Source organism: Malaya genurostris, chromosome 2, assembly GCF_030247185.1.
Source record: "Malaya genurostris strain Urasoe2022 chromosome 2, Malgen_1.1, whole genome shotgun sequence".
Taxonomy (NCBI): domain Eukaryota; kingdom Metazoa; phylum Arthropoda; class Insecta; order Diptera; family Culicidae; genus Malaya; species Malaya genurostris.
Genome location: NC_080571.1, coordinates 45,084,974 through 45,112,066, shown reverse-complemented (window position 1 = coordinate 45,112,066; position 27,093 = coordinate 45,084,974). Strand labels below are relative to the sequence as shown.

The 27,093-nt window shown below is 36.0% G+C and overlaps 1 protein-coding gene across 2 annotated transcripts in view; it reads left to right on the top strand.

The window, feature by feature from the left end:
• Window positions 1-27,093, top strand: part of LOC131429877 (A disintegrin and metalloproteinase with thrombospondin motifs 9) — a 589,623-nt gene that overhangs the window by 387,630 nt on the left and 174,900 nt on the right. For both annotated transcript variants that reach the window (XM_058594313.1, XM_058594312.1), the window contains exon 5: window positions 2,944-3,084. In XM_058594313.1, the coding sequence (XP_058450296.1) occupies window positions 2,944-3,084 (141 nt within the window). The remainder of the gene's footprint in view (window positions 1-2,943; window positions 3,085-27,093) is intronic.

Here is a 27,093-nt window from a genome sequence, read left to right as displayed (position 1 = left end):
GATTTTCAAACTTTTGATTGAACGCTCTTCATCAAGCTCCGGACAAGTGTTGCATCGTATTTTTGGACGCTTGAGCCCAAATTTTTTTTAACTCCTGCATGTTCCCAACTGCACCAGTCTTCTTGAAGATCCTTTTCACGATTGCCCAGTAACGTTCGAAGCTGAGGGAAATTTGGTGGATTGATATATTTCTCAACGAAATTTATACCCTTTTCCAATTAAGAGTGGTTTTGGCATAGTGAGCCGACGCTAAATCCGGCCAAAACAGTGGAGGTGTACTATGTTTCTTATATAAAGGCAGCAATCTCTTCTAGAGACACTCAGATCAATATATTTCTGCATTTATAGTTCCGGTAGTTCAAAAAATGGTTGACTTCAAACCACAGGAACATATTGCTTGCCATACCAGTACCTTTCGACCAAATTTCTCCACTTGAATCGACCTGTCCGCATCGCTCACATCCTCCCCAACGATGACAGTAAAGTATTGTGGACCTAGAAGGGTTTTTGAGTCCTTCTTTACATAAGTCTCATCGTCATGATTATTATTTTCGCATAGTAACACCCTTCTCACTTAGCCATGTGTCCAGAACCTTAATTTTCATTTCCTTTTAAATACGCGACATTTTGAAAACGCAGAATTTCAACCGCACAAACAAGTAAACAAACGAAGGCTGACAGCTAAACGCACAGCATGATGTGATCTGAGCATAAAAAACCATCACCAATACATGCGTACAACACAAATGTATGTGGATAGCTTATTTTCGATACACTACTTAGAAAAAGAAATTAAGATGTTTTTATCAAATATTTCAATAGTTTTTTTCAGTAAGCTAACGCGTTTTTAATGCCAAAAGCATATTTCGGATACATGCCTAGATTACATCGACAATTTTCAGCATCTCACATATCTTTTTAATTGCCGTTGTGGAAAAAGTGCAGTATATATTGAAAAAAATTCGAGCACCCTTTCAATGTTCGATCAAATAAATAATCAGAATGAGCAATGAACGCATCGAATTTAGAATTTATAGCGTTGTTCGGTCGCTTTGGACAGATCGACGAAATACTCCGAATACGATTTGGCGCGACATTCGTCTATTCATTAATAAGTAACAATGAATATTGTCAGTAGTACCTGTTCGGTCAGATCAAAACTATGTGAATGGAAACTTCTGTCGTTCGATTGTAACTGAAGTAGAATGAGAAAAATTTGTTGATTCTATTCATTAGGACGTTTAAGTCATTGTGAACTTAATTTATCTTTTATCAGTACCCATCGAGAAAACAGACTTAAAAAAGAAGCAATAGAAATGAAAACTTGTGGAAAAAATCTCTGAGGCGGACTTGAACTCAGAACTTTCTCCTTTTCGTAAAGATCGTTTGCCCATTAAACTAATCTGAATGTAACACACTGCTTAGCAAATAACTTAAGTGGGGCACTCTATAAAACGGTTAATAAAAATTCTTTATTTCGTTGTATAGAAACAGAAAATAAAACACGAACATTTCCTTTTAAGTATCTGGTTGTGTACAGTTAAAGCTAAGAATAACAGTTTTCGTAAATTTAAATTTCATAATTTACATCCAAATTAAAGATAGGCGGTTTCGAGAAAACACGCTCTATTTAAACATTTTAAACAGTACATAGAATAAATTACCATTACACCGATCGACTCACAGGTTCATTTGGAAATCAAATCAAATTGTGTAAATTATGAGCCTTTTAACAGAACAGAGCAATAACGTAGTAGGCCGTTACCATAGGAAGCACGTTTTTCGCATTCAAGCGTCCAGCACTCGATGTTTTTTTATTACCGCCTCCGGTTGACATCACCAAAACGCATCTATGAATAACGTTGATAATATTTTCACTTCTGATCTTCCAAATCTACCCGTTGGTTGTCAGAAATCGCTATTCTGTGACGACACAAGTCTGTTAGCCACAGGTAGAAATCTAAGAGTGATCTGCAGTCGCCTACAAAGAAGTTTAAATATTTTCAGTGATTATCTGTCAAAATGGAAAATTAAACCAAATGCAGCAAAAACGCAATTAATTATCTTTCCTCACAAGCCAAGAGCTTCTTTTCTTAAACCAAACAATAATCACATTCTCAAATTGAATGGCTTGGAATTGACATGGTCTGATCAAGCTAAATACTTAGGTTTAACGTATGACAAAAAACTCACTTTCAAGGATCACATTGAAGGAATCCAGGCAAAGTGTAATAAATATATTAAATGTTTATATCCTCTTATAAACAGAAATTCTAAGCTCTGTCTAAAAAACAAATTGTTAATTTATAAACAAATTTTCAGACCAGCCATGCTTTATGCGGTACCAATTTGGTCAAGCTGTTGTTCCACCAGGAAGAAAACGCTTCAAAGAATTCAGAATAAAATTCTGAAAATGATTCTGAAGCGTCCTCCCTGGTTTAGTACAAATGAGTTACACAGACTCACAAATATAGAACCATTAGATGTAATGTCACATAATATTATAAGCAAATTCCGACAAAAATCGATGCAATCTTCAATTGAATCGATTCGCTCTCTGTATTAGTTAGTAAGTTAGTATATAAGTTCCTTTTCCCCATTACACAATACAAGTAGGTTTAGAATTTTCCCTACACAAAAATCTCAGAATTGCGGAAGCAAATGATGTCTTCATGGTAATAACCAAATCATATATATATATATATATATATATATATATATATATATATATATATATATATATATATATATATATATATATATATATATATATATATATATATATATATAACAGGGCTGAAAAGTCACCACTTGTGGCTGAACACCCAATTTAAATCTTAATAATTTAATTTTAACTCATATTCCAATAAATAGTTATTAAAAAAAAAAAAAAAATAACGTTGATTTCATTCGCTTTTTCTTCTTATTCTTATCCAATTCCAGGTGACACACGTTTGGCCGAACGAGACACTCCGGAAGCCGGATGACCACTCCGATCATGCCGGACTGCAGGGTTGTTTCTACCGGGGACGCGTGGTGGGTGATGAAAAATCCACCGTGGCCGTATCACTCTGCGAAGGAATGGTAAGTGTTTTTCCCGTTGCCGTCAACGCTCCAACCGCGGTGCCGTGCGGTGCGGATGGAGTCCCCGTCATCTCGAAGTGTAAATATATCGATCCGATAGAGATGGCAACGTATTTGGACTGTTTTCTATTTTGTTTCGCGACTAACCTTGGATTTTCGATTGCAACTAATTATGTACGGAACCGAAGCTGCTGCTGTGATCGGGTTGACGGCCAGCAAAGTATTTTATTTTAACGTACGTAGCGGGTAGTAAATCGTATGGTCGTGGTCCGAACAACCCGGCACAGTTTACGGCCGGCTCGTGCTTAGCGATCAAGCACATTCAACAGTACATAAATCTTTACTCTTTGGTGTGAAAATCGGACCGGTCCCAAATGGTAACCCGTAGTACGAACACGGGATGTTGCCCGTGGAACGAAGTAATTCGGGTGTTAATTTGGGATTTATTGCCCATTTTCACCGCGCTTGATTGTTGGGGCCGTCCGTTGTACTGAACATGCTGCCCTCCGGAAAGCAAGTTGTTTAGCTGTCAGGACAGGGCCGTCGAAATTGAGCAATTAATCTTCGATTGTTATCGGTGGAATAGATTGTATGCGCTGTTAACTTTTAGGGCTGCCACCTAGGATGCATCACTCGGCTGGATGCAATTTTATACAATTGAATAGAGTTTCTTTTGATCGTTTCGGTACATTAAACCATACAAAAATTGAAATTCCGTATCGAACTATACCATATTCATTGAAATTTATTTGATGTGTATGTAATTAACTAGTGATCCAGAAAGTAATCGCCCTTATTCTGAATAACGACGTATTGATTTTTCGATCGAATGAGGTTCGATCGAATCATAGCTACCTTTGATTTTGCTAGCGTTATGGGGAATACAAATTAAATACGAGCGAAAAAACGATACGACGTTATTCAGAATAAGGGCGATTACCCTGCATCTCCGGAACTGAAAGTAGGATCCGAAAAAATTAAATTTCGCAGGAAACCGCAAGACCTTTTATTTAAATCTAGATTTGAGAAATTCGGTTCAGCCATCCCAGAGAAAAGTCAGTGAATATTTTACGATCTCGACGAACAGAGACGATTGACATATGACACTCGGCATTTATAGTTTCGGTTCGAAGTAAGTGATTGCTTAACCTTTCTATGGACAAAAATGGAATCGGCTCTGTCACTCGGTAGCGGTTCTATCTTCAATTTATTCATTTTATGAATTAACAGAAATTAAAAATCTCATAAACGAAAACAAGCTAGAGTACTTTTATGGCGTATGTTATAAGACATAACCTACTGTTTAAGTATCAACTGTTCTGAAAGAACCCTTACTTTGGGTGTAATTAAGTACCTACCGAAAACAGTGTAAAAAGCGCTCCGGCGTAAGAACACAAAATATTGGTGACCTCAAACCGGAAGTACTGGCCCTTATTACCGTTCTCACTTCCACTTTCACATTCACTTCACTTACATGTCACTTCACTTGATTTTACCTGTTACCGGTATCACGCATAGTGAAGTGATCACTGTAGTGGAAAAAACTTATTTTTTCAACAAAATGTTGGTGACGTGATGTTCATAATGACATCTAGTGCATCCAAGTAATTACTTTTGTCTCTGAAGCGACTTCCGTAATAAAGATTTACATTCACTTCACTCGATTTTCACCGTGAAGTGATACTGATAATAAGGGCCACTTTATTTTTATGAAATATGAAATAAATATAACACTTCTTCGCATTACTTATGCATAAATAAATTGAGAAATTTTTCATATTTTATTGTTTTTTTTTCGACTAAGACGTGTAATATCAATTCTGCGTGATTCGAGTATTGATCTAGATTTATTGCAGAGTGTCGGTTAATTTCGTAAAAAAACTGTAATCATGTTGTCAAGTCCAAATAAGATGTCATATCAACACATAATCATGAATAATTATCTTGCTTTTATTTGAAAAAAAGACTACACCTTAAGCAATATAAGCAAGAACATGTTCGAACAAAGCGTATCTCGAAAATAGACACATTTTATCATTTGGCAAGCAGTTTGAAATGGAGAAACACTTCCATCTTTATTTGGAGAAACACTCACCCTTATTCTGAATAACGACGTATTGATTTTCCGATTGAATTCAAATTGTATTCCTAATAACGCTAGCAAGATCAAAGGTAGCTAGGATTCGATCGAATCACATTCGATCGAAAAATCAATACTTCGTTATCCAGAGTAAGGGTGAGTTGTTTTATATTTGAAATCAATTTGAATAGAATATAAGAAAATTCGGTGAAATTACACTTTCGGCAAAATGACCGTTTCGGCGAACTGGCATGTAATGAATTTTCTGTTATTTTTCTATGAATATTTCAAGGTTTTCTGATTCTTTTCATTTCTATAGATTCATAATGAACTTTTCATCGTTTTATTATTCAACTTTAATGTTTATCTTAATTCCTACGAATATTTCATAAGTTTCTATAAGTATTCTATGTAATTCCTATAAACTTTTAATGAATTTCCAATGACTCCAGGAATTTGAATGGATTTATTAATAATTCTCCATCGCCATTCTTTAAATTTCCAAAAATTCGCGATGATTTTTTAAATTTTTTAATATATAATATTTATTTATTAAATAATAATGTTTTTTAACTTTTCAATAAATTTCTTACGTACTTTTTTATTTCTGATGAATTTTCCATGAATTAGTGATTTTTCAATAATTTTTTCATCAATTTTTATAACGGTTCGATGAATATTTGTGAAATTTATGTACACTTCAATGAGTTCTCTTTAAATTTCCTATATTTTCCAAAGAGTTTCCGATGAACTTTTCATGAGGTTTTGCGAAAATATCTCAAAGAATTTTCAAAAAGTTTTTAATAAATTTGTAAAGAAATTTTCTATAAACCATGCACTCCTTTTTTGTCCTTTTCCAAGTATTTTAAATTTCAATAAATATTCTATCATCTTGCTATGAATGTTTCATAAATCTTCAATTCGTTCCTATGTATTTTTTTTTTGAATTTCCCATGAATTTTTAGTTATGATTCCATCATTTTTTTATTAGTTTAAGTTTTATAAATGTTAAATGAATTTTCTGTAATTGTTTTTTTCACTTTTCTGTACATGTCAATGGATTTTCTTCAAATTTACTATTATTTTAATGAATTTCCGAAATTCCTAAACATGCAAAGAAATGTTACAACGTGTACAAAAATTTCTATGAGATTTCGCGTGAATTTCCCATAAACTTCCTTTAAATTGTTCATTTAGATTAATTTATAATGATTTAATAGATTTCAATGTGTTTTATTTCAATGTTCTCTGACTGGTTTTCAAGCATTTTGCTAAGAATTTTCAATGAATGATTGAGTGATTGGGGATTTTCGTTGTACTTTTTGATGAGTTTTCTATCATTTATTCATGGACGTTTCATCGTTTTCCTGTCGAACTTTAATAAGTTAAAAACAAAATTCTACAAATTTTCCATTAAGTTTATATTTTTTTGTATATTTCCTATGAATTTTCAATGAATTTCATATAAACTCTTTATCACTTGTTTTTAATTTCTAAGCATTTTTCAAAGAATTTTTCATGAATGTTCAATCATACTTTTGAGATTCTTCAATTTTCTTTTTATGAATGTTTCGTAAATTTTCAACAAATCTCCTGCGTATTGTCTTTGAATTTCTTTTAAATTCATTGTGATTTTTCCAAAATTTTTCAGTCCATTTTTATAGATTTTCAAATATTTTATCTCTCTAGAATTTTTTATGTGTTTTCTATGCTTGTTCCATGAATTTACAATTAACTTTTCATCGTTTTCCTGTAAAATTTGAATGAAGTTTTTAACGAAGTTCCAACAACTTTTCTAGGAATTGTCCTTGAATTTTATAGATTTTCTGTGTATTCCATAGGAAATGAATGTTTAATGAATTCCATTACTTTTTTTATAAATTTTATATGAATTCATAATATTCATATTCTTTTTATTTTTTCGGCATTTTTCGACGAATTTATCATTCATTTTCAATTAATTTTCTGTGATCTTTCATATAAACTTTTTTTGAATGTATCATAAATTTTCAACAAATTTCCTATGTATTTTTTTTCAAATTTCTTATGATTTTTTCATGAATTAATCATTTTTCCATAATTTGTTCATTCATTTTTTTTTTTTCAAATGTTCAATGAATTTAATGTCATTTATTGTAAATTTTAGACTTTATCTTTAGATTTCTTTAAACTTTTCTATAATTTTTTTCGAGTTTCTTCTAATTTCCAATGATTGAATTTGAATTCTAATTTCCAATGATGAACCTTTCAAAACACTCCTATCAATTTTCAATAAACTTTCAAATAATTTATGAAACATTCTCAATGCCTTTTGAAATCTTTTTAAATGATTTTAGAAAATTTCTATGTATATTTATATTAGTTTATTAATGAATTTTCCACTAAATTTTACGAAATTATTTATTTAAAGTAATTTCTAATAATTGTACGTATGTAACATTTTTTTGCACTCGCTTCTCTCAACGATGGCCGAACCGATTTTCATGAACTCAGATTCAAATGAAAGGTCTTGTAATTCCGTACAAAGTTCCTGAATTACATTCGAATTCGACTCCCGGTTGCAGAATTACATGGTGATATGTGCAAAAAAATGAAAATAACGGCACTAACTTTTCTCAGAGACGGCTGAGCCAATGCATTTCCATTAGCTTTCTTTAACTTTTTCCAACAATTTTCCTTAAGTTTTCTATGATTTTTATATGAATATATTATGAATTTTTGATCGCTTTTCTGTCAAATTATGATGATTTTACAAATGATCCCCGCCAATTGTTTTGAATTTTCTGTATGAAATTTATAAATTGTCTGCCTTCCACCCACCTGGGTTCGATTCCCGACCGCGCACATAGGTTCAGAAAATTTTTCGAGCCCGAAGAAGCGAATGACCTTAAGGGGCTGTGGCCAGTAGTTCGCGTATACGCTTGAATCAACCACGTGTATCGCTCTGCGTATTATATTTCTCTCCATGCTCTCTGGCATAAGTGCAAAATGACTCTCGATGAGCCGGGTGGCCAAAAAAGTTTCGATATTTTCGGTTACAAGTTTGACTACATCAATCGGTCGAATGGGATTGCCATATAAAAGCAAAAAACGTTGCTCCATTCAATAAAGCTACCGCTTGTTTGGCAACCTTGCTGAGCCGATTTTATTTCTCTTTCGTGTTTCGTTACGTTACCAGGAAACAAGAGCAGGAAAAATGGCGCGTGCATAGAAATCGATTTACCTTCACAAAAATGACATTCACTTCATTTTTATCGCGAAAACATATATGTTTTTATGCACTAATCGTATCTAAATTAAAGGCAAGATATTCAATGAACAAGTTGAAAGACGGCGTTTTCAGCTATGCAATTCTTCCTTCAGAAAAAAAGACTTTCCCGACCGCTAAAGTCAATGAATCATTCTGAGATTTTCACAGAATAATCTAAACTAATTTTCTAAGAGATTGTCAGTTGGGTTTTTTGATATTCTTCACCGTTTCTGAGAAAATCAGATTTGAAGCGTCGATGTCTTCGAAATACATGAGAATATTCTGTGAAATTTTCAGAATGATTCATTGAGTTTAGCGGTCGTGTTGTATTTTTCTCTGACTGAAGAACTGCTGAAAATTGGAACGCTCGGAAATGCATACCTCTACTTGTTCATCGAATATCTCGGCTTTGAAGGCTTGTATCATGAATCTACCGTGATAAAGTCTAGATAATTTAGTTTAGATGCGATTAGTACATAAAACATAAATGTTATCGCGATAAAAATAAAGTCTTGCATTTTTCTGTGAAACAAAGTCAGTTTCAATGCATCCGCCATTTTTTTCGCTTTGGTTTCCTGATAGCATTTTGAAAAAGGAGAGAGAAATAAAATTGGCTCAACAAGGCTGCCACAGACATTCAATCTTTGTGGAAGTTGAATATTTTTTCATTGTTCATTGGAATCCATGTAATGTCCAACCCATACGATAGATTAATGTGATAAAACTTCTCATCAAAATAATAAAATGTATGCTGGCAACCCGGTACAGTTTGGTCATATACGAGAGAGTACAAGAAAAATACAATGCGCAAAGGAAATTGAGCGAGCAACGTGGTCGATTTAAAACTCAACACGCGACCCTCTGTCCTCAGACCTTAAGGTTAAAACCTCTACAATCTTGGCAAAATGAAAAATGTCTGTGAGTTTTCAATAAATTTCCAATCATTCCACGAATTTTAAAAATTTTCTTAACTCTCCATAACTTTTTATTTAATTTTCTAAGATTTTTTTCAATGAATGTTTTATTAATGTTCAATGCATTTTCTGTGGTCTTTTGAGTTGAATTTTTGTGAATGTTTTATAAATTTTCAATGAATTTCATATGTATGTTCTTGGAACTTCTTTTGAATTTTTCATGAATTAGTGATTTCATGAATTTTTTCCTATCAATTTTTCGATAATTTTTAAAGAATTTCGAATGAACTTCCGGTGGACTTTTCTTCTAGGAATCTTCAATAAGTTTTCGAATAAGGTTTGGAAAAATTTCTTTATGAATTTTTCATAAATTTTCAATGAATTTCTTAAGAATTTACTTTCTGTTTTTCTCTTAGGCTGATTTCTATGAATTTCTCTATGTTTTAACTCAATGTTATCTAAAATTCATATGACTGCTTTTGTCTTTCTCTTTAGAAAGATAATCGAATTGTTGGGAAAACTGTTTTTGATCGGAGCTCCAGAGACCCCAAGTGTTATATACCATTCCACTCAGCTCAACGAGATCGGAAAATGTCTGTGTGTATGTTTCATTCATATTTTTACGAATTTGTAATAATGAGTAAATGATTATGAAATTTTGAACGAGTTTTCTTTGATTTTTCCATCAATCTTCAATAACATTTTCAACGTAGCTTCTTCGAATTTCGAATGAATATTTTACGATTGTTCGAAATTTAATTCTTAACGAGTCCCATGCAGATGGCAACCCTATAAACTTCAAGAAACGAAAACGAAGAAACTCTTTTGAAAAGAAACTACGACCATTATGCTTAGATAAAGTTGTAGTATGTATAGTTGGATTGATTAGCGGGAACGCTAAATGAACTTGTCAACATCGTATTTCACCAAGAATACCTTTCTGTCGATTACTCACTAACCAATTGCATTCCGAACGGGTGAAACATCTGCTGGGATTGCTTTCGGCGTTCGCGAGTAAATTATATTGATTGTTTCAAACCGCTATTCTTAGTCCCTGTGGAAGAACCACGTGCCAATGATCCAGCCAAACCAAACGCGGAGGACTATTTCGAGAAAACATTGCCCTAACAACAGCACGAACAAGTGGTAATTTTGAACACTTGGAAATTGTGCTCCAAAAATAAAACCGATCAAATGAAGCGAGAGAGAGAGGGAAAGAGTGAAAAAAAGTGGTTGTTTGTTTATAAGTAGCGAAATGCAACGCGCGCAGCCGTTCGTTTGGAACAAGCCGGGGTAATCTGCATGTGGCCAGTCGGTGATTATGTGAGGCTTGCCGCTGGATTATGCAATTTGCAACCGCTGAGTTTGTTGATAATACCGTGGAGTGAACATTTTGCAGACCGCGTGCCAAGACCTACATTTCTACTTTATGGACAATCTGTCCAAACACCGACTGCGTGCCCCAAATTTGCAACCTCCGAGTGTGCTTGCTAGGAAGGAAGGACGGACGGTTTCGTAGTTCGTGAATCATCGCCGAGGATCGGTACCCTCTAAATGAAAACCCATGCTATGCCAGTGATTCTAAGCCTACATATGAAGAGCGCTAATTAATGACTTCCTAACAAACCAGCACAAAAGCACTCGCATCGGCCGCGGCAAGCAGCGTGGGGTCGCTCTCAGATTATTCAGAACCGTTCTGCCCACGTCACTTAAGCAAATGACCCATCAATCGAAAGCGACAGTCGACAGAACTTGAAATCTGCTACCACCCGCACACGATGACGACCCAGCAGAGCAGAGGGAAGGTGTTAAACGATTCCCAATTTAAAAATCTGCATACCAATCTCCGTTGCCGGATTGCTACACCTGTTTGATGTATGGCCAGGAGTAGGTTCAGACCTAATGGATTGGATTGATGTTCTGCACGATTTGTGGCTAATGCTAGACTTCAATGACTCTATCAGCGGACCACCCACGCAACGGCCGGTTTGCGCGAGAGACGGCTCAAACCGTTCCCAGAACCAAAAACCAGATTTCCAGAATGGGTTTATCAGGCGTTTTAATCGATGTTGATTTGGAATTTTAATAGGTTAATGTTTTTTTTTGCACCGAAGAACATTTACATTTATGCCGGGCAGCTTCGGAATAGATTCAATTTGCGTTGGTTGCGATATATTCCTATTTTGTTTAGTCGACCGGTATGCATTATGTAATAGTGGAATGGTACGAAAGAGCCGCAACAAATCCCGTTTGACCTTGGAAATTGGTTTTGTAGTAAAGGCAGAAAAAAAGATATATTGTACCGGATTCTTAGCTTTTGTATGATGCATAAATTTTGAAATTAGGAAACAAAATTGTCTGACAAACTCGGCAAAGTTAAACATTATCGACGCTATGTAAAACTATTTATTCAATCAATCTGTAATTTGTACAATTTCACTTCGCCATTCGCCAATAGATGTCACTTGGGGTAAGTGCTGAGCATATTGCAAATTGATACAAAACATCACACAATAGGCTTTATATTGAGAGTACAAATTAATTCGGTCCGTTTTTTTGGGACAAAAATGGATTTGTTTCAAAATAAAATACAAATTGAAGATTAATCAAAGTATCGTTCATCGCTAGTTTCCACTTTTTCCCATCTCTAAGGCAAATTTCGAATTCCATCTCTGAGGTGATCCACGTTTGAAACTAATTTTCGATTTCTGCGAAAGAAGTAAACTGATGACCTGCCAGATCGTGCTGCATCCGGCGGAACAATCAGTAATCAGATGGAGCAATGTCAGGAGGATACGGTGGGTAAAACGTCTCACTTGAGCGCTTACAAATATTTATTTACGACTTTTGCGACATGAGTCCGAGCATTGTCATGCAGGAGAATTACTTGATCATTTTTTGTTTGTATTCTGACCGTACTTCTTGTAATGCACGGCTCAAACGCATCAATTGCAGCCTATATCGATTGCCCGTTATAGTATCACCTGGTTGTAGCAACTCACAATACACAACACCCTTTTCTTATCACACCCTCCAAAGCAATGTTGAATAGCAGACACGAAAGGCTACGGATTCCCGGACAGCCCTCTGCGAGTTTCGAAGGGACTCGAGTTTATCCCCGTCACTCGAACAACGCACATCACTCGATCCATCGTAGCCTAGACCAATCGAATCAGTTTGTCCGGGAAACTGTATTCGTGCATGATCTGCCATAGCTGTTCTCGATCGATTGTGTCGTAGGCTGTTTTGAAATCGATGAATAAGTGATATGTGGGCACATTGTATTCGCGGCACTTTTGCAACACCTGGCAGATGGCGAACACTTGGTCCGTGGTAACACGTTCGCCCATAAATCCTGCCTGATATTGTCCCACGAATTCGTTTGCAATGGGTGAAAGTTGAAGGCATAAGAATACCTTGTAGGCGGCGTTCAGCAGAGTTATCGCGCGGTAATAGCAGCTATCCAGCTTATCGTCCTTTTTGTAGATTGGACACACGATTCCTTCCATCAATTCCTCCGGTAAAATCGCGTCCTCCCAGATCTTGGTAACGACCCAGTGCAGTGCTTTCACTAGTGCATTACCACCGTGTTTTAGTAACTCTCTTGGTAGTTGGTCAACGCCAGCGGCCTTATTATTTTTCAACCGGCTTACCACCTCCTCGACTTCTTGGAGGTCTGGGACCGGCAGTCTAGCGTCCTCCGCACGCGTTCCCAAGTTCGTTACCACGCCGCTACTTTCGTATTTCGCCACATCGCCATTGAGGCGCTCGTCGAAATACTGCCGCCACTTCTCGATGACCCCGATGCTAAATCCGGCCAAAACAATGGAGATATACTATGCTACTTATATAAAGGCAGCAATCTCTTCTGGAGACACTCAGATTGATATATTTCTGCATTTATAGTTCCGGTAGTGTAAAAATGGTTGACTTCAAACCACAGGAACATATTGCTTGCCATACCTGTACCATTCGACCGATTTTCTCCACTTGAATCGATCTGTCCGTATCGCTCACATCCTCCTCAACGACGACTGTAAAGTATTGTGGACGTGGCAGGGTTTTTGAGTACTCCTTTACATAAGTCTCATCGTCCATCAAAACGCATGCATCCGGACTCTGCAAAAGACGCGAATACAATTTCCGGGCCCTTGTTGCTGCTCGCTTCTTCTGTTCTACACTTTGTTTCGAGATTTTCGGCTTCTTGTAGGTCTTAAAATAATTTCGTCTCGTGATACGCTGGATCATTCCGACACTCGTTCCTGCTTTTTTGGCCAAATCACGTATTGACATTGATTTGTTCTTCATGATTAGAGATACCACTTTCTGGTCCAGTTTCGGGTTGGAAGAACCGGGTTTTCGGCCTCTTCGTGGTAGCTCATCCAAAGAATAACGTTCCCCAAACTTATTAATGATGGTTTTCACACTGGCATGATGAATTCCAAACCATGTGCCCAGAACCTTAATTTTCACTTCCTTTTCAATACGTGACATTTTGAAAGCCAAGATGGCTCGGCGGCACAAAGCCGCCGAGCCGACGCCAGCTGAGTCGGCCGCCGACCCGCCGTCGGAAGCGGCGGCCTCTTGCATACAAACCTGTAACCGCCTCGTTTGCCCGGTCTACTCAAAGCTAGGTTTCTTTGCTTTAGTTAGGTCTGAACGAGCGGTAGCGGGGTCGGACAGCACAGGAACCAAAACGATGTGGCGTAGCCGCATTAGTATTTTTTCATTTTCACTTAATAAACGGAAAATACCACCTATATTTGCCTAGTAGATACACCCATGCAATTGCTTTGATGCTTACTAGCTAATAGTCAACAAGTTTTCTTGGGAACTACTTTCTGAGGTTCATGAATCAATCTTTATTCAAGAGTACAACAATCAATTATTATTCAAGAAGTACAATGGTAGGTTAACAAAACGGGCGTTAACGCTATCATCTTTCGTTTATATTTAATTTAAATCAATTCTAATTACGATTTCAAGACGATTTCAGGATTCGGCGAAATGACCCTTTCGGCGAAATGGCTTTCGGCGAAATGGCATTCGGCGAAGTGACCCATTCGGCGAAATGTCATTCGGCGAAATAACCCTTTCGGCGAAATGACTTTCAGCGAAACGGCTTTCGGCGAAATGACCCTGATCCACTTCTTAGGCTGTGAACCATTTCGTGGTTAATATTAACTTTTGGTTGATATCTGACACTCGATATCTGACACCCTGCTCGAAAGCATGGTTATTTTTGATAGATCGATGGTTATTTTCCGACACTGAAAAAAATCTTGCAAAGAAAATTCTAACATCAATTCTTTAGTCAAAATTATTTCCAGTGCAAAATAAACCCAAATAACTTTCCATCTGTCAAACTTTGAAATCGACCGCAGGTTTAGTTAAATTCAACTACTCGATACAAAATAACCACTCAAGTGTCAAATTTGAACCAAAAGTTCAAATTAACCGCGAAATGGTTCACAGGCTTAATATCTACCCAGTTGGTAACGCGAGAATGTAATGTCGATCTCTGCCTCAAAATCGTTTCAAAAAATAATCCCTTCAGAATGTTTGAGCTATTGATATGGATAAGAATAATTTAGATTTCGAAATGTTTCGACAGATGGAGATCTACGTTGAAAACCCAACGTGGTCAGCTTCAAAATTGCTGTATTCTCCGAAAATTTAGAACACCGTGCAACAGTCTTATGCAGACAAAATACTTCAACGAAGTTACAGACGTTCGAATTCTTCACGGATCAACGAACGCAGACGGTTATTTATCCCCCTCCTTTTCCAGGATCCTTATCCAAAAACGACTGATCCCTTTTTGCACGAATGCTATACTTCTGCAGTGTGGTCCTCGCCGGTTGCCAGCTACTTAATATGACAAGCAATCACTTAATTTCGGTATTCAAACGGATTTCATCTGTGCTGCATTGCAAGCCTCTTAGTGTAGTTATCGCCGAAACCGCCGTGGTTAATCGGGAAACCGTAACCAAATTCGGATTGGACGCATTTTTCAAAACGAATAATCCAGCCACCGTTCAAATGCAATCTAAGCTGGAAATCTTTGGTTTTGCGCTGCAGAAAGGAGTTCTGCAGCAAATTATGAAATATGATAGTTCTTCCTTTCGGTTGGCTGCAAATGGGATTTTGTTCAATCTATTTTTTTTTTTTGGTCCAAGGTCAACCAAACCGGCTAATGATGGTGGCGGATTGTGATCAAGTTGAAGATAAGTTGAACAAACTTTGCCCGGTTTTTGCATGTCGGTGCCGACCGGGATGAAGCAGACCGAATGATTTTTTTTTGTTTTCGGACATTTTCGGTTTCTTTTGTGTGATAAAATATATCTGTCAGATTAGTGTAAACAATTCTCACGATCGATTCATGGTTTTTGCTCCGCGGTGGGTGTGCCTGGGAGGGAAAGGTAACACAGTCTACGCCGGTAATTGATTATATTTTGGTGCGCTAGAAATAGATTTATATTTCGGCGACTAAATTTAATGTTAATATGACTGCAATCAGCGGAATTGAAAATCGCGTTGTTTGGAAACAAACTACACGAAATTGTTTAATATTTGCATAACTAGATTTATTTCAGTTTAATTGTTGACCACTCTGATGCAATGGCATTTTCAATTCTGTCGTCCAGTCTAGTCTTCGATTTTTTTTCCGGAAAAAACACTAAAGCGGCTACCGTTCCCAACGCATCCATTTCTGGTGGCTTTCGTTCAGCATTTTCTTGTCAAAATTTCGATTCTATTCCGATAATAGACTTGTTGATTGATGGTTTGAGAACTTAAACGTCAGCGGACATTCGAGTTATTTTCAGTCAACCTGTGAAAGGTTAAGAAAGACGTTCAAGATTTCCTCGCTTGTAAGTGTCAATTCTATTTTTGCTTACGAATCAATCTATTTTCGTAGTCCCTGGCGTCTGCTTTCTCCTTCAAAATGTACGAATATAGTTTTGACAGGTTGTGACGAGTCGTGACAATGAGTGAGACATTTATCGGTAAGCTAGAGGTTCAGGTTGTTATCTGTTAATATTGTTAACTGTACTATGAAACAATTAAAAAAATTGATGAGTAATACGAACATAAATGCTCCCAGTAAACCGCTTTATGGATCGCCATCAAATGCATTTTCGTTCACGAATAATTTGACGTAAACATTTCAGAAGGGCTTAAAAGCAATTGGCAGATTCTCTTTGTTTATTTTCTTTTTCAATTATATCTGCGTTATTATACAAATATTCGTTGTATATCTGATACTTTTCAAAAAATGGAAATATTCACTTATATTCTGCACGAATATTTACTAATGTCGTTTTTCATTGAGAACACTGGTGGAGTGTTTTGCTCGATTCGTGCATTTTACGGGCAGTCGGGCAATCAAAACAGGTGCACTGTGTTTCACAGATAGCAAACAAAATGCAACTTACATTGGTTTATGTGACTTTATGAAATATTCACGTAGAAATTGGAATCGTAGTAGGCCTAGAGACTCGGACAAAACCATCTCCGAAAGTCATAGGAATGAAATGTGACTCTCAGACCTAGGGATACTAAATGTATTCCATAAGTTTTGCTTATGATAAAGAGGCGAAATATTTTACTTCGGATATCAATAAGATAGTCATATAAAATTCACAAAAATGTTTGAATGAATCTCATAGATTTTTTTGTTACATTTTTTGTTCTTAAATTTTATTCTGAACTTAGTTAAAGAAACATTTTGGAGATTTTTTCAGTATATACTAATCCATACTAAAAACTGGTCACATCACATATATCTACATAGTTTTCATGCCCCGTGGTTCCTATGTATGACGGTTATCCGAAAAACCCTCTCCAAAGTAAATTTTAACAGTTAGGGTCTCAAGACTGGACTGAAATTGTGAGATTATTTCATTTTCGGATCCGAAATTATTCCGAAAATTTGTCTTAACGAAATTATGAATGAATTGTAGATAACAATCAAGTAAATCATTTTTGTTTGTTTGTTTATTTGGAGTAGGGTAGAGTTAGTTTCTGTAAAACTTGCTCTCCAAAAGGTATAAAACCTCCTCTTCTTTTGCACCAACAGATCACAATCATCCAAATGGTACATTTTATTTAAATATAAGCATAAGTCTTAGCATTACATTTCTTTTGTGGAATTTGGTCCAGGGTCCTTCATAGAAAAAGAACGTTGCAGAATAATTTGTGAAATATTATAGTCGAAACTGACTAAACAGTCCCAAAGTGACTTTCTTTAAGAACTCCAGAGGTTACAGCGAATGTTAAATTCCGTTAAATTCCAGTCTACTTAACTTTGAGATTGTACGGGATTCATTTCTGGCTTTCAGAAGGACCAACTTGGGGAGTTCTCTACGAAATTAAACACTGTTCGGAGCATTTTTCTCAAATGCCAAATGCGGGCTTTATTTGCATTCGTTTGGTGCGAATTTCGCGAACAAAGCTAATCATATTTTTCTAGATTGGCACTGAACTGATGATTCTTAACTTTGATTTGGAAAAAAGGAATCTTCATAGTTCTTTAGATAACATTTAGAGTTATTAGAACGATTGATTTTCTGTAATGTTCCCCATCGTTGTCCACTTTCCGTTGTATTTTGCTCCAATGCAAACGTAGCTAGATGACCCAATCGCTCTTGTTCGAAGTGAAACTCACATTGCTAACGTCAAAGCAAATATACTCACAGAAGAACTAGTTGTTGTTTTTCTGCGTTTAGTCTTGATGAACAGAACCTCATATTCGCCATTGACTGAAGTTGAATAATACCGGGTGTAGTTCCGTCTGCGGTTTGCGCACTCGATGTGTCTCCGTTCATGAATTACAGGGTTGTTACGAAAAATCAAAACGTGCGAAATCCGCGCGAAGTCGAAAACTAGAACGCGCGATATTCGAGCGAAGCATTAGACAACTATTTTTATGCAGATGATACTTTCCGCAGTACTTGAAAATTCACTTCAATATAATTTAAAAATCTGCATAAGTTTGTCATATGAACACAATAAATAATTCCGCATACAACACGTCACTTCGAGAAACCCCAAGAAAACGACTTCATTTTTATTCTCCATCTTTTTCGATGTCCTTAGTTAAGGAGCAAAACTCTTTGCAAACGTATGAGTAATGTCAACAATGTGTGCGTAAAAACATATTCCGGCGCTTCTTTTCCTGATTTTTATCAGAAAATCTTCCATATGGTTGAAAAATAAACCAATAAGTTCATTCAGCTTGAAATTGCAATTCAAGAAAAGTCTTAGTCTAAAACTCTTCCGTTTTCCTTAAAACTGCTCGTGAAAAATTATTTCAGTTTCAGCTTGCTTCCACTAACACATTTGATTAGCAACAAACACATATATGGATTTTCTCTTGCAGAAATTATTGCGATGTAAAGATTTACGTACCTTTTATAAGTAAACCAGGAAAATAGAAACTTTTAACTCAACACGTGAAAGGCAATGGATATAGAATGCTGTCGTGAAACTATTTATTTTTCCGGAAAATTGCTTTTGTAACAGAAAATATTTAGTTTTGTTTATTTTGTGTTGCGAAATCTAACACAAATGAAGCAGTGTTGCTAACTTTTTTATTAAGGAATTAAAATCTACATTCATAAAATGTAACCAATTTTCCATCAAACGTTGGTGAAAAATTGTTCAGAGCTGATATTTCATACAAAATGTCAGGCTTAACATTCATTTGAGAATACATTATTGTTAAAAAAGATTGTTTGAAACTCAATCCTGCAAGTCACTTTGATAAACTCGTTGCACTGCATATATGAATACGTAGATCTATGACAAATAGCCAAATAAAAAGTACGTAATATACAAATTACCAACACAAGTTAACTTGGTTTACTCTTGATCTTTAATTAATACTCTCTGATGTACGGAAAATGTTACAGTAGAAATAAAAATGCTTACAATTGTGATTTTGAAAGAAGTTTAACAGATTTCACCGAAGATTTTTTTTTTAGCTTCGACATCGTTTTGCTCGGCTCGGAAATGTTTTTCTTGGTAAGAAGAATTTTAAGGTAGACCACATCAGAATGATCTGATTCACTCGTTTTAATTTCAGTTTCAATTATAATAGTGCCTTCTGTCGTTGTCAGATTTTACTCTGAATGTCTTTCTTTTCCTCCTTATCTTTTATTCTTTTATTTAGAAAAGCCCACTGAAATTAGTTTCTGCCAAACTTGTTCTCCAGCAGGCATAAAACCTTCTAATCTTCTACATTCATAGATCAAAATTATTCAAATGATACATTTCCTTAAATCAAGCGCTTCTATAGTAACTAAATTTAATGAGACAGTAACATGGTAAACGATTTCTTGATAATATTACGTGATAAATGAGAGTCGAAAGAATTGAAACATTTGTTAAATATGCGGCACATGCTAGCAATGGGCTTGTTATATCCATAATTAGTTCTAACATAGGGAATCCGAAGAAAACAAATAGGAAAACTACGACGTCGAATGTCAAAAATTGTAACAATGGCAAGCTCTATGTGCTGGTTTCCAGAACAACCGAGTCCTTAAAAGACTATGCGCGTTCGAGAAGTTTGTGGAATGTTATAGTCGAACTTGAATACAGACTTTTTGCTATGAAAGAGATGACGGAACATTTAAAGCATTTAAACCATTTTAAATATGAAAGTCATCGGCGAACGATAGTTTCCTGCACTTGATCGAAAAATTTAGATCGTTGAGATACAATAAAATTATAAACGGTCCAAGGTGACTTCCTTGAGGAACTCCAGATGTAACAGAACATGGTGATGTTGTACAAGCTCCTATTTTCACTATCATTTCATTACCAGTTAGATATGATCGAAGCCAATTAAAAATTAACCGTTTAATCCCACTCTACTTAACTTAGAGATCGTGATGTTATGATTGATGATCGATTTCGTCGAACGCAGCAGGGGAAGTTGCAAGCTTTGGCATGGATCCAATCTGAGTCTCAGATATGTAGTCAGAGTAACTAACAGATCGGCTGAAAAGCTCGTATCGTTTCTATGAGAGGGCGCCACTAGAATTAAATCCATACCATTTTCAGTTAGTACCAACCTTCAAAAGATACGTGTATAAATTTGACAGCTGTCTGATTATTAGTTTGTGAGATGTTGCATTTTGAATGAAGCTACTTTTGTTATTGTGAAAAAATGGAAAAAAAGGAATTTCGTGTGTTGATGAAAAAAAGTGCCGCCGATACCAAAAAATGGCTTGATGAGTGTTATCCAGACTCCGCACCGGGCGAAGCAACAATTCGTAAGTGGTTTGCAAAATTTCGTACTGGTCATATTCGGTGCGACGATGAACGCAGTGGACGTCCAAAAGAGGCTGTTACCGATGAAAACGTGAAAAAAATCCACAAAATGATTTTCAATGACTGTAAAGTGAAGTTGATCGAGATAGCTGACACCCTAAAGATATCAAAGGAACGTGTTGGACATATTATTCACGAATATTTGGATATGAGAAAGCTTTGTGCAAAATGAGTGCCGCGTGAGCTCACAATCGATCAAAAACAACAACGAATTGATGATTCTGAGCAGTGTTTGGAGCTGTTATATCGAAATAAAACCGATTTTTTTCGTCGATATATAACAATGGACGAAACATGGCTCCATCACTTCACTCCGGAGTCCAATCGACAGTCAGCTGAGTGGACTGCACGCGATGAACCGAACCCAAAGCGTGGAAAGACTCAACAATCGGCCGGTAAGGTTATGGCGTCTGTATTTTGGGATTCGCATGGTATAATTTTCATCGACTACCTTGAAAAGGGAAAAACCATCAACAGTGACTATTATATAGCGTTATTAGAGCGTTTGAAGGACGAAATTTAAAAAAAACGGCCTCATTTGAAGAAGAACAAAGTTTTGTTTCATCAAGACAATGCACCGTGTCACAAGTCGATGAAAACCATGCTGAAATTGAACGAATTGGGCTTCGAATTGCTCCCTCATCCACCGTATTCTCCAGATTTGAAGTATAATTCGCAAATGTGGAATGATGTTTTTTTCAAAATTCGCGCGAAATCCGCGCGATAACATCAAAAGCTTAGCAGAAACCGCGCTAAATCCGCGAAAATCGCGAAATCCGCGAAAACCGCGATATCCGCGCTACCGGAACAACCCTGGAATTATCATAGACTGAAGCTAACAAACGTGCTACAGGGTATATTTATAAATCCGGTTGATTTTTCACTATTCGTACAATGTTTACGAAACCAACGTGGTATTAACCACAATCTTACACCTTCTTCCAAACGTTTCGTGAAAGAATTAGATTCGTTCGTTTGAAACAAATTTTTTAAATTGTATTTACTGTGAAATGGTTAATCAAGAAATTGACAGAAACACACAAGTAAAATCTTTATTATTTTCATCAAAATATCGCTTGAAAAACTCTAATCCACTGAGAAAAACTAATTGTCTAACTCAAAAAAAAAAATCGTTGCATGAAACACAGATTTGATTATTTTCATAATTTTTTTCTCTGCGAAAAGGTTAAGGAAATTCACCAGAAATCCAGTTTTGTAAGCTATAGTCAATACACACTTCTAATATGCGTCAATCGTTGCTGGTTTATCCTTATAGACATGGCCCCACAAGAAATAGTTCAAAGGCGTTTAATCACACGATCTGTGCGGCCAATTGACGGGCCAAAACGCAAGACAAAATGTTCACCGAAGGCAGCTTTCAATTTGCCCATTGTTTCGTGTTCCGTGTGGGATGTGGCACCGTCATGTTGAAATCACATGTTAAGCATGTTCAATTCTTCCATTTTGGGGAAAAATCGTCAATCATCGCACGATAGTCCTCGCCATTTACCATAACGTTTCGCCCATCGTCACCTTTGAAGAAGTACGGCCCGATGATGCCATGGTGACTAAACGGTGACTTTTTTTGGAATGCATTAGTAGCTCTTGCGTATTCATCAATGCTCCCTCAGTAGGCCGACCAAAATGCCCATAAATATGAAGAAATGCGCGAGGCACTCTCTTAACCGAGCATGAATTTTGATGGTACAATCAGGCTTCCCAGCAGTACTGCTTTTCAATGACATCCGCCACGAGATAGCATGAACTGTCGGAGCGCAAAGTCGAAAGCCCAGTCTACAATATGTGTGAAGCATACGCCGAACTGTAATGGCAACAGCGCTCGCATGCCTAAATGAATGCTGTCACTGAGACAGTTTGTACTCGCCAGATTGATGAGAGTATTCTATCCGGAGAGTAGTCAAACCGAACGGGCTGTTTGTATCCTGTTTCTTTCTGTTCGCTCATTCGCATAAAATGTTACGGAGACAGCCTTTGAAAATCGAAGACATCCTTTGATTTTAAGGGCATTACTGTTACGAAGGGCTGTCGCAAGCCGGCTGTCTCATCAATGTCTCTTGAAGCAATGAACCGGCTGTTTCTGGAGACGAGCCGTGGGTCATAGTGCGCTCGCACTATTTCGGCTGCCTCAATGAAATGGTACTAGTACATACGATTGCGTTGTTGGGATTACCTTTGCAGGAAACTTTAGTAACGTTTCATTACAATACCATTGTGAAATAAAGAAATTGTTTTAGATTTATATATACTGTCGGCGAAGGCAATGAATTTTAATAACTAACGAATATTAAAAGATAAACACTGAGTTTTGTGTAACGGCTCATATGTATATATGAATTTCTAAAGTATTGATCCTTACTGCTTCCTTCTTATTCCTAAAGAAACAGATACACTTCCATTCATTAACAATACTCCGAAAATGTCTTATGCACCCTTATTCTGAATAATGACGTTTGATTTTTGGATCGAATCGTAGCTACTTTTCACAACTAATTAATTATGTAGTGTATTTAACGTTACTCCACCAATAGTCGGCACACTTTGGTACCCGTGCCTCACCGATTTCGTTGAAACTATAGAATATGATACTCTGAACCCAAATAAGATGTTTGGTGCACTTTGAATAGTTTTCGACCATAAAATTGAATGGGCAACTTTTATGTTTATATGTGAACATGTGCTTTCAGATTTTCGCTAAAAGTGTTTTAAAAAGAAAAATATAATGAAACCATTATTTTTCCCAAAAGCATCAAATTTTTTGGTTTACCCCAAACTTTGTTACAAATTTAGTATTCTCAATTGTTCTTTTCCACATAGGAATCAATCAACTAATAGCTTAAATTTATTTAAAATAGCTTAAATTTAGTTGTTCATTTAACATTCACATAGGTTTTGCCAGCAGTTGAAGGAATGAGAATATAAAAAACGTTGAGTTCTTAATTTGTTACTACCTTTGAGAACAGATCTTCAATAAACCTCTTTTGTTTTCATAAATATCACAAAACTAGAAAAATAAGTTTATAAGTTTTTTTATGGAATTCAGTGCCTATTAATATAGCTTCATTGCGGCTTAAATTGACTTTCCCTTTGCTCTCATTGCAAGTTTCTAAGTACTCCCCGGACCTTGTAATTGAGCTCTTTTTCGTTGAGGTGGTAGATCTTTTAGTACCATCTACACAAATACAGGGTCCGCAACCATGAAGTTGATTGGGGGAGCTCTCAGATAAAAAGTAGTTCAACAGATGGTTGTTTATGTGAAGAAAAGTTAAGAAGAAATTTTCATCGCAAATCATTTAATCATCGCAAATCATTTAATTAAAAGCCTTCCATTTAGTTTCATCCATATTCGACTTCTTGTTTCGAAATTAAGGGATGATCAGTACCAAAACTGGGAATTTAAAAATTTAATTTTTGAATTTTAAATAAATGAAAGACAAATTCGTGTCATATACAGCTCTTAAATTCTGTTTCTCCTAGGATAACTAAAACAATGAGTTTCTTAGGGTCGGAAATGACTGCTACAATATTATTATTATTATTATCATTATTATTATTATTATTATTATTATTATTATTATTATTATTATTATTATTATTATTATTATTATTATTATTATTATTATTATTATTATTATTATTATTTTCATTATATCTTTTATTTATTCCCGGTTTCAAACTTAATTGTTCACCGGGGATTTACACCTACATTTTTCAGAACATAATTTCTTTTTAGAAAGAAAACTGTTAAATATGTGCAAAGAACTCGGCTCTCAGAAAGTTTGACTATTTAGTTACAATATTTATAGTTCCAAACGTTTGATTTTTTTTAAATGCAGACACAAGCTACTAAGGCAATTAGATTTTAGAAAATTTTCGACATTATTAGACTTTTAACTGCGGAAGTCGGATCCGAATTAAATTCAATAGTTCGCTTTGCTATTCACGAATAACTTTCCTTTTCCGTGAGGGCGTGAGAGTCGACTCAAACAGAAAACGAAAAATGTGTACGAGAATTGTAGCGAGCGCATATAAACTGGATGTGCTGTTTGAAATTTCAATGCACCGCATCTTCTTCTGCGTGCGGCTCGTGATTGCAACATCTACATTTCCAAAATTGGATTGAGCGTAAAAGCATATAAAGGAAATGATTGAGATACTTCTAGAAGTTTACATGAAATTGTCCTTTTAACTGTAGATATAAATTTGGGCCTCAGTTACTTTTATAGCAAGTTTTGTGGTAAACAACGACATTAAGTTAAAGAATTCAAAATATACTGACACAAGCTTCTACTTGATGAAAGATACGCTTTAACCGAGTTTTAAATTTTACAATGTAAAGTGACAGTTTCAACGTGTGTAAAAGTCGCGAACTTCTGGTAGCTATGACCAAAATAATGTAATAGTTAATATGCTGTTTCTGGAAATAAGATAATTCTATGCATAACAGGAAGAAAATGATTCAGCAGATTATCAGCACAACCCTATATCATATAAGTAACCGTACTATATCCGATTTTTTTTTGGAATATATTCCAGGGTAATAGAAACACCATACTATTCATATATAGAAGAGAACTTGATATGTATGGAAAGCTTGAGACCACATTACTCAAGAAAGACATTATTACATAACTTGGGGAATTAAAACTTTTTTTCTAAATAAAACAAAATAAACATTCGAATCTGTTACGGGCAACCATGCTGCATTCCACGCTTGGAAACATATTTTTTTGAAGAACCGGAATTTTTCATTCAGTTTTTGCATTCAAAGCTTTGTTGTACGGTACCTGAAAATAAGATGTTTCTGGATGATTTTTGCCTTGCAAATTCCGACTCCAAATTTTTCACTCAAGGTTTTTATTCGATTGGTGGTTCAACGTATAACGAACTTAACGAGCCAGGTTTTGTATGTTTCATTCCTGACTTGAAAGAATTCTTAGTGTCCGTAGTATTGCAGCACTGGCCATGCAAAAATCCCGTAGACTTACAAGTCGACTGCAAAGCTAACGCTAACGAGTATCGAATACGGAATCTTTGATTTGAACATATCTTTCGCTACGAACATTTATTTACCGTTAACATATAAATCTAAAATCTGATTCAATTGGCTTTTACACTCTTATATAAGGAACGATTGCGCCTTTACTATCCTGAAGGAAGAGATAAAGAGGATGAAAATAATGCTCCACGCACATCAGTACGCGCATACACTATGAATGTTACAGCCCACAAACCGACCGCAAACTGCCTGAAAGGAGCACGCCGAACTGACTCAGCTATTAAAAAACATTGCTCTTTAATTAATCGATCTATCAATTCATAGAAGATCGACCAAAATATAAAAATTAACTTTCATTAAAACCAAAGTCCGTTCTTCAATCCGTTTCGTATTAGGAGTTTCGTATATTATTAATTATCAATTATATTGTTATCAATGCCCTACCAACGGTGATTGCTATGCGCAATGATCAACCGCTGCGCAAAGCAATCACCAAAGGCAAAACTAAAACCCACATGCTTGCCTCGAATCTTCATAGCAAACCAAGAGCAACAAATTTGAACCGCACCGGTTACTGTCGCAGACCTGGTCAAGGGAGAGTAATATTTTGCTCTCGACAGAAACAACGCAGTGACTGATACCCGAAGCTTACTGTCGCAACAGCGAGAACTTCATGCTTCTTCGGCTGTCGTGGACCATGACAAAATGTCTTACGATGGAATGAACTGTCGAACGAAGTGAATGACGGCAACGTTGGCTGTACAGAACTATTTGTCTAAGGGCTGTCGTGATGAAACCTATCACAAGGCTGTCATGGAAAGAGTAGCATGACATCCTCAATAATAATGTCGCGCGGCGGTACATTTGGGAAGCCTGGGTACAATTCAATAGTTTGCAAGCGTTGTTCGTTCGTAAGTCGATTAATCATTAAATTTTAGACCAAACGGAACAAGTTTGACAGTGTTGTCAAAAAGATACCAGCGAAAAAAAAATCACCCGTCGTTTCAGGTTTCTGTGCTTTTTTGCCGTAATTTCAACAGTGCGGCGTACTGCAAAATTTTCGGTAAGAATTTGCTCGCCAAATATATTGGTGATCCAAAAATAGCAAAGCTGTCAAGATTACTAAACATTTCAAACGTCAAATATACCGAAGCACCCTGTAAACAACACGGAATATTTGTAAATATACTAACTTGATCAAAAAGCTCCCGGAATTTATTCAGAAAATTAAAAATCCAAGATTTTTCATCCAAATCAACATTGCCCCCTTTAAAGTGCTCCCCATCGACTGCACTGACACTTATTCCAGTGTTTGATCCAATCCACGAAACATTTTTTATGTTCAGTTTTCGATGTGGCCATCAGAGTCATCTGCGATTTTTTCATAATCTCATCTCGGATGCTTAAA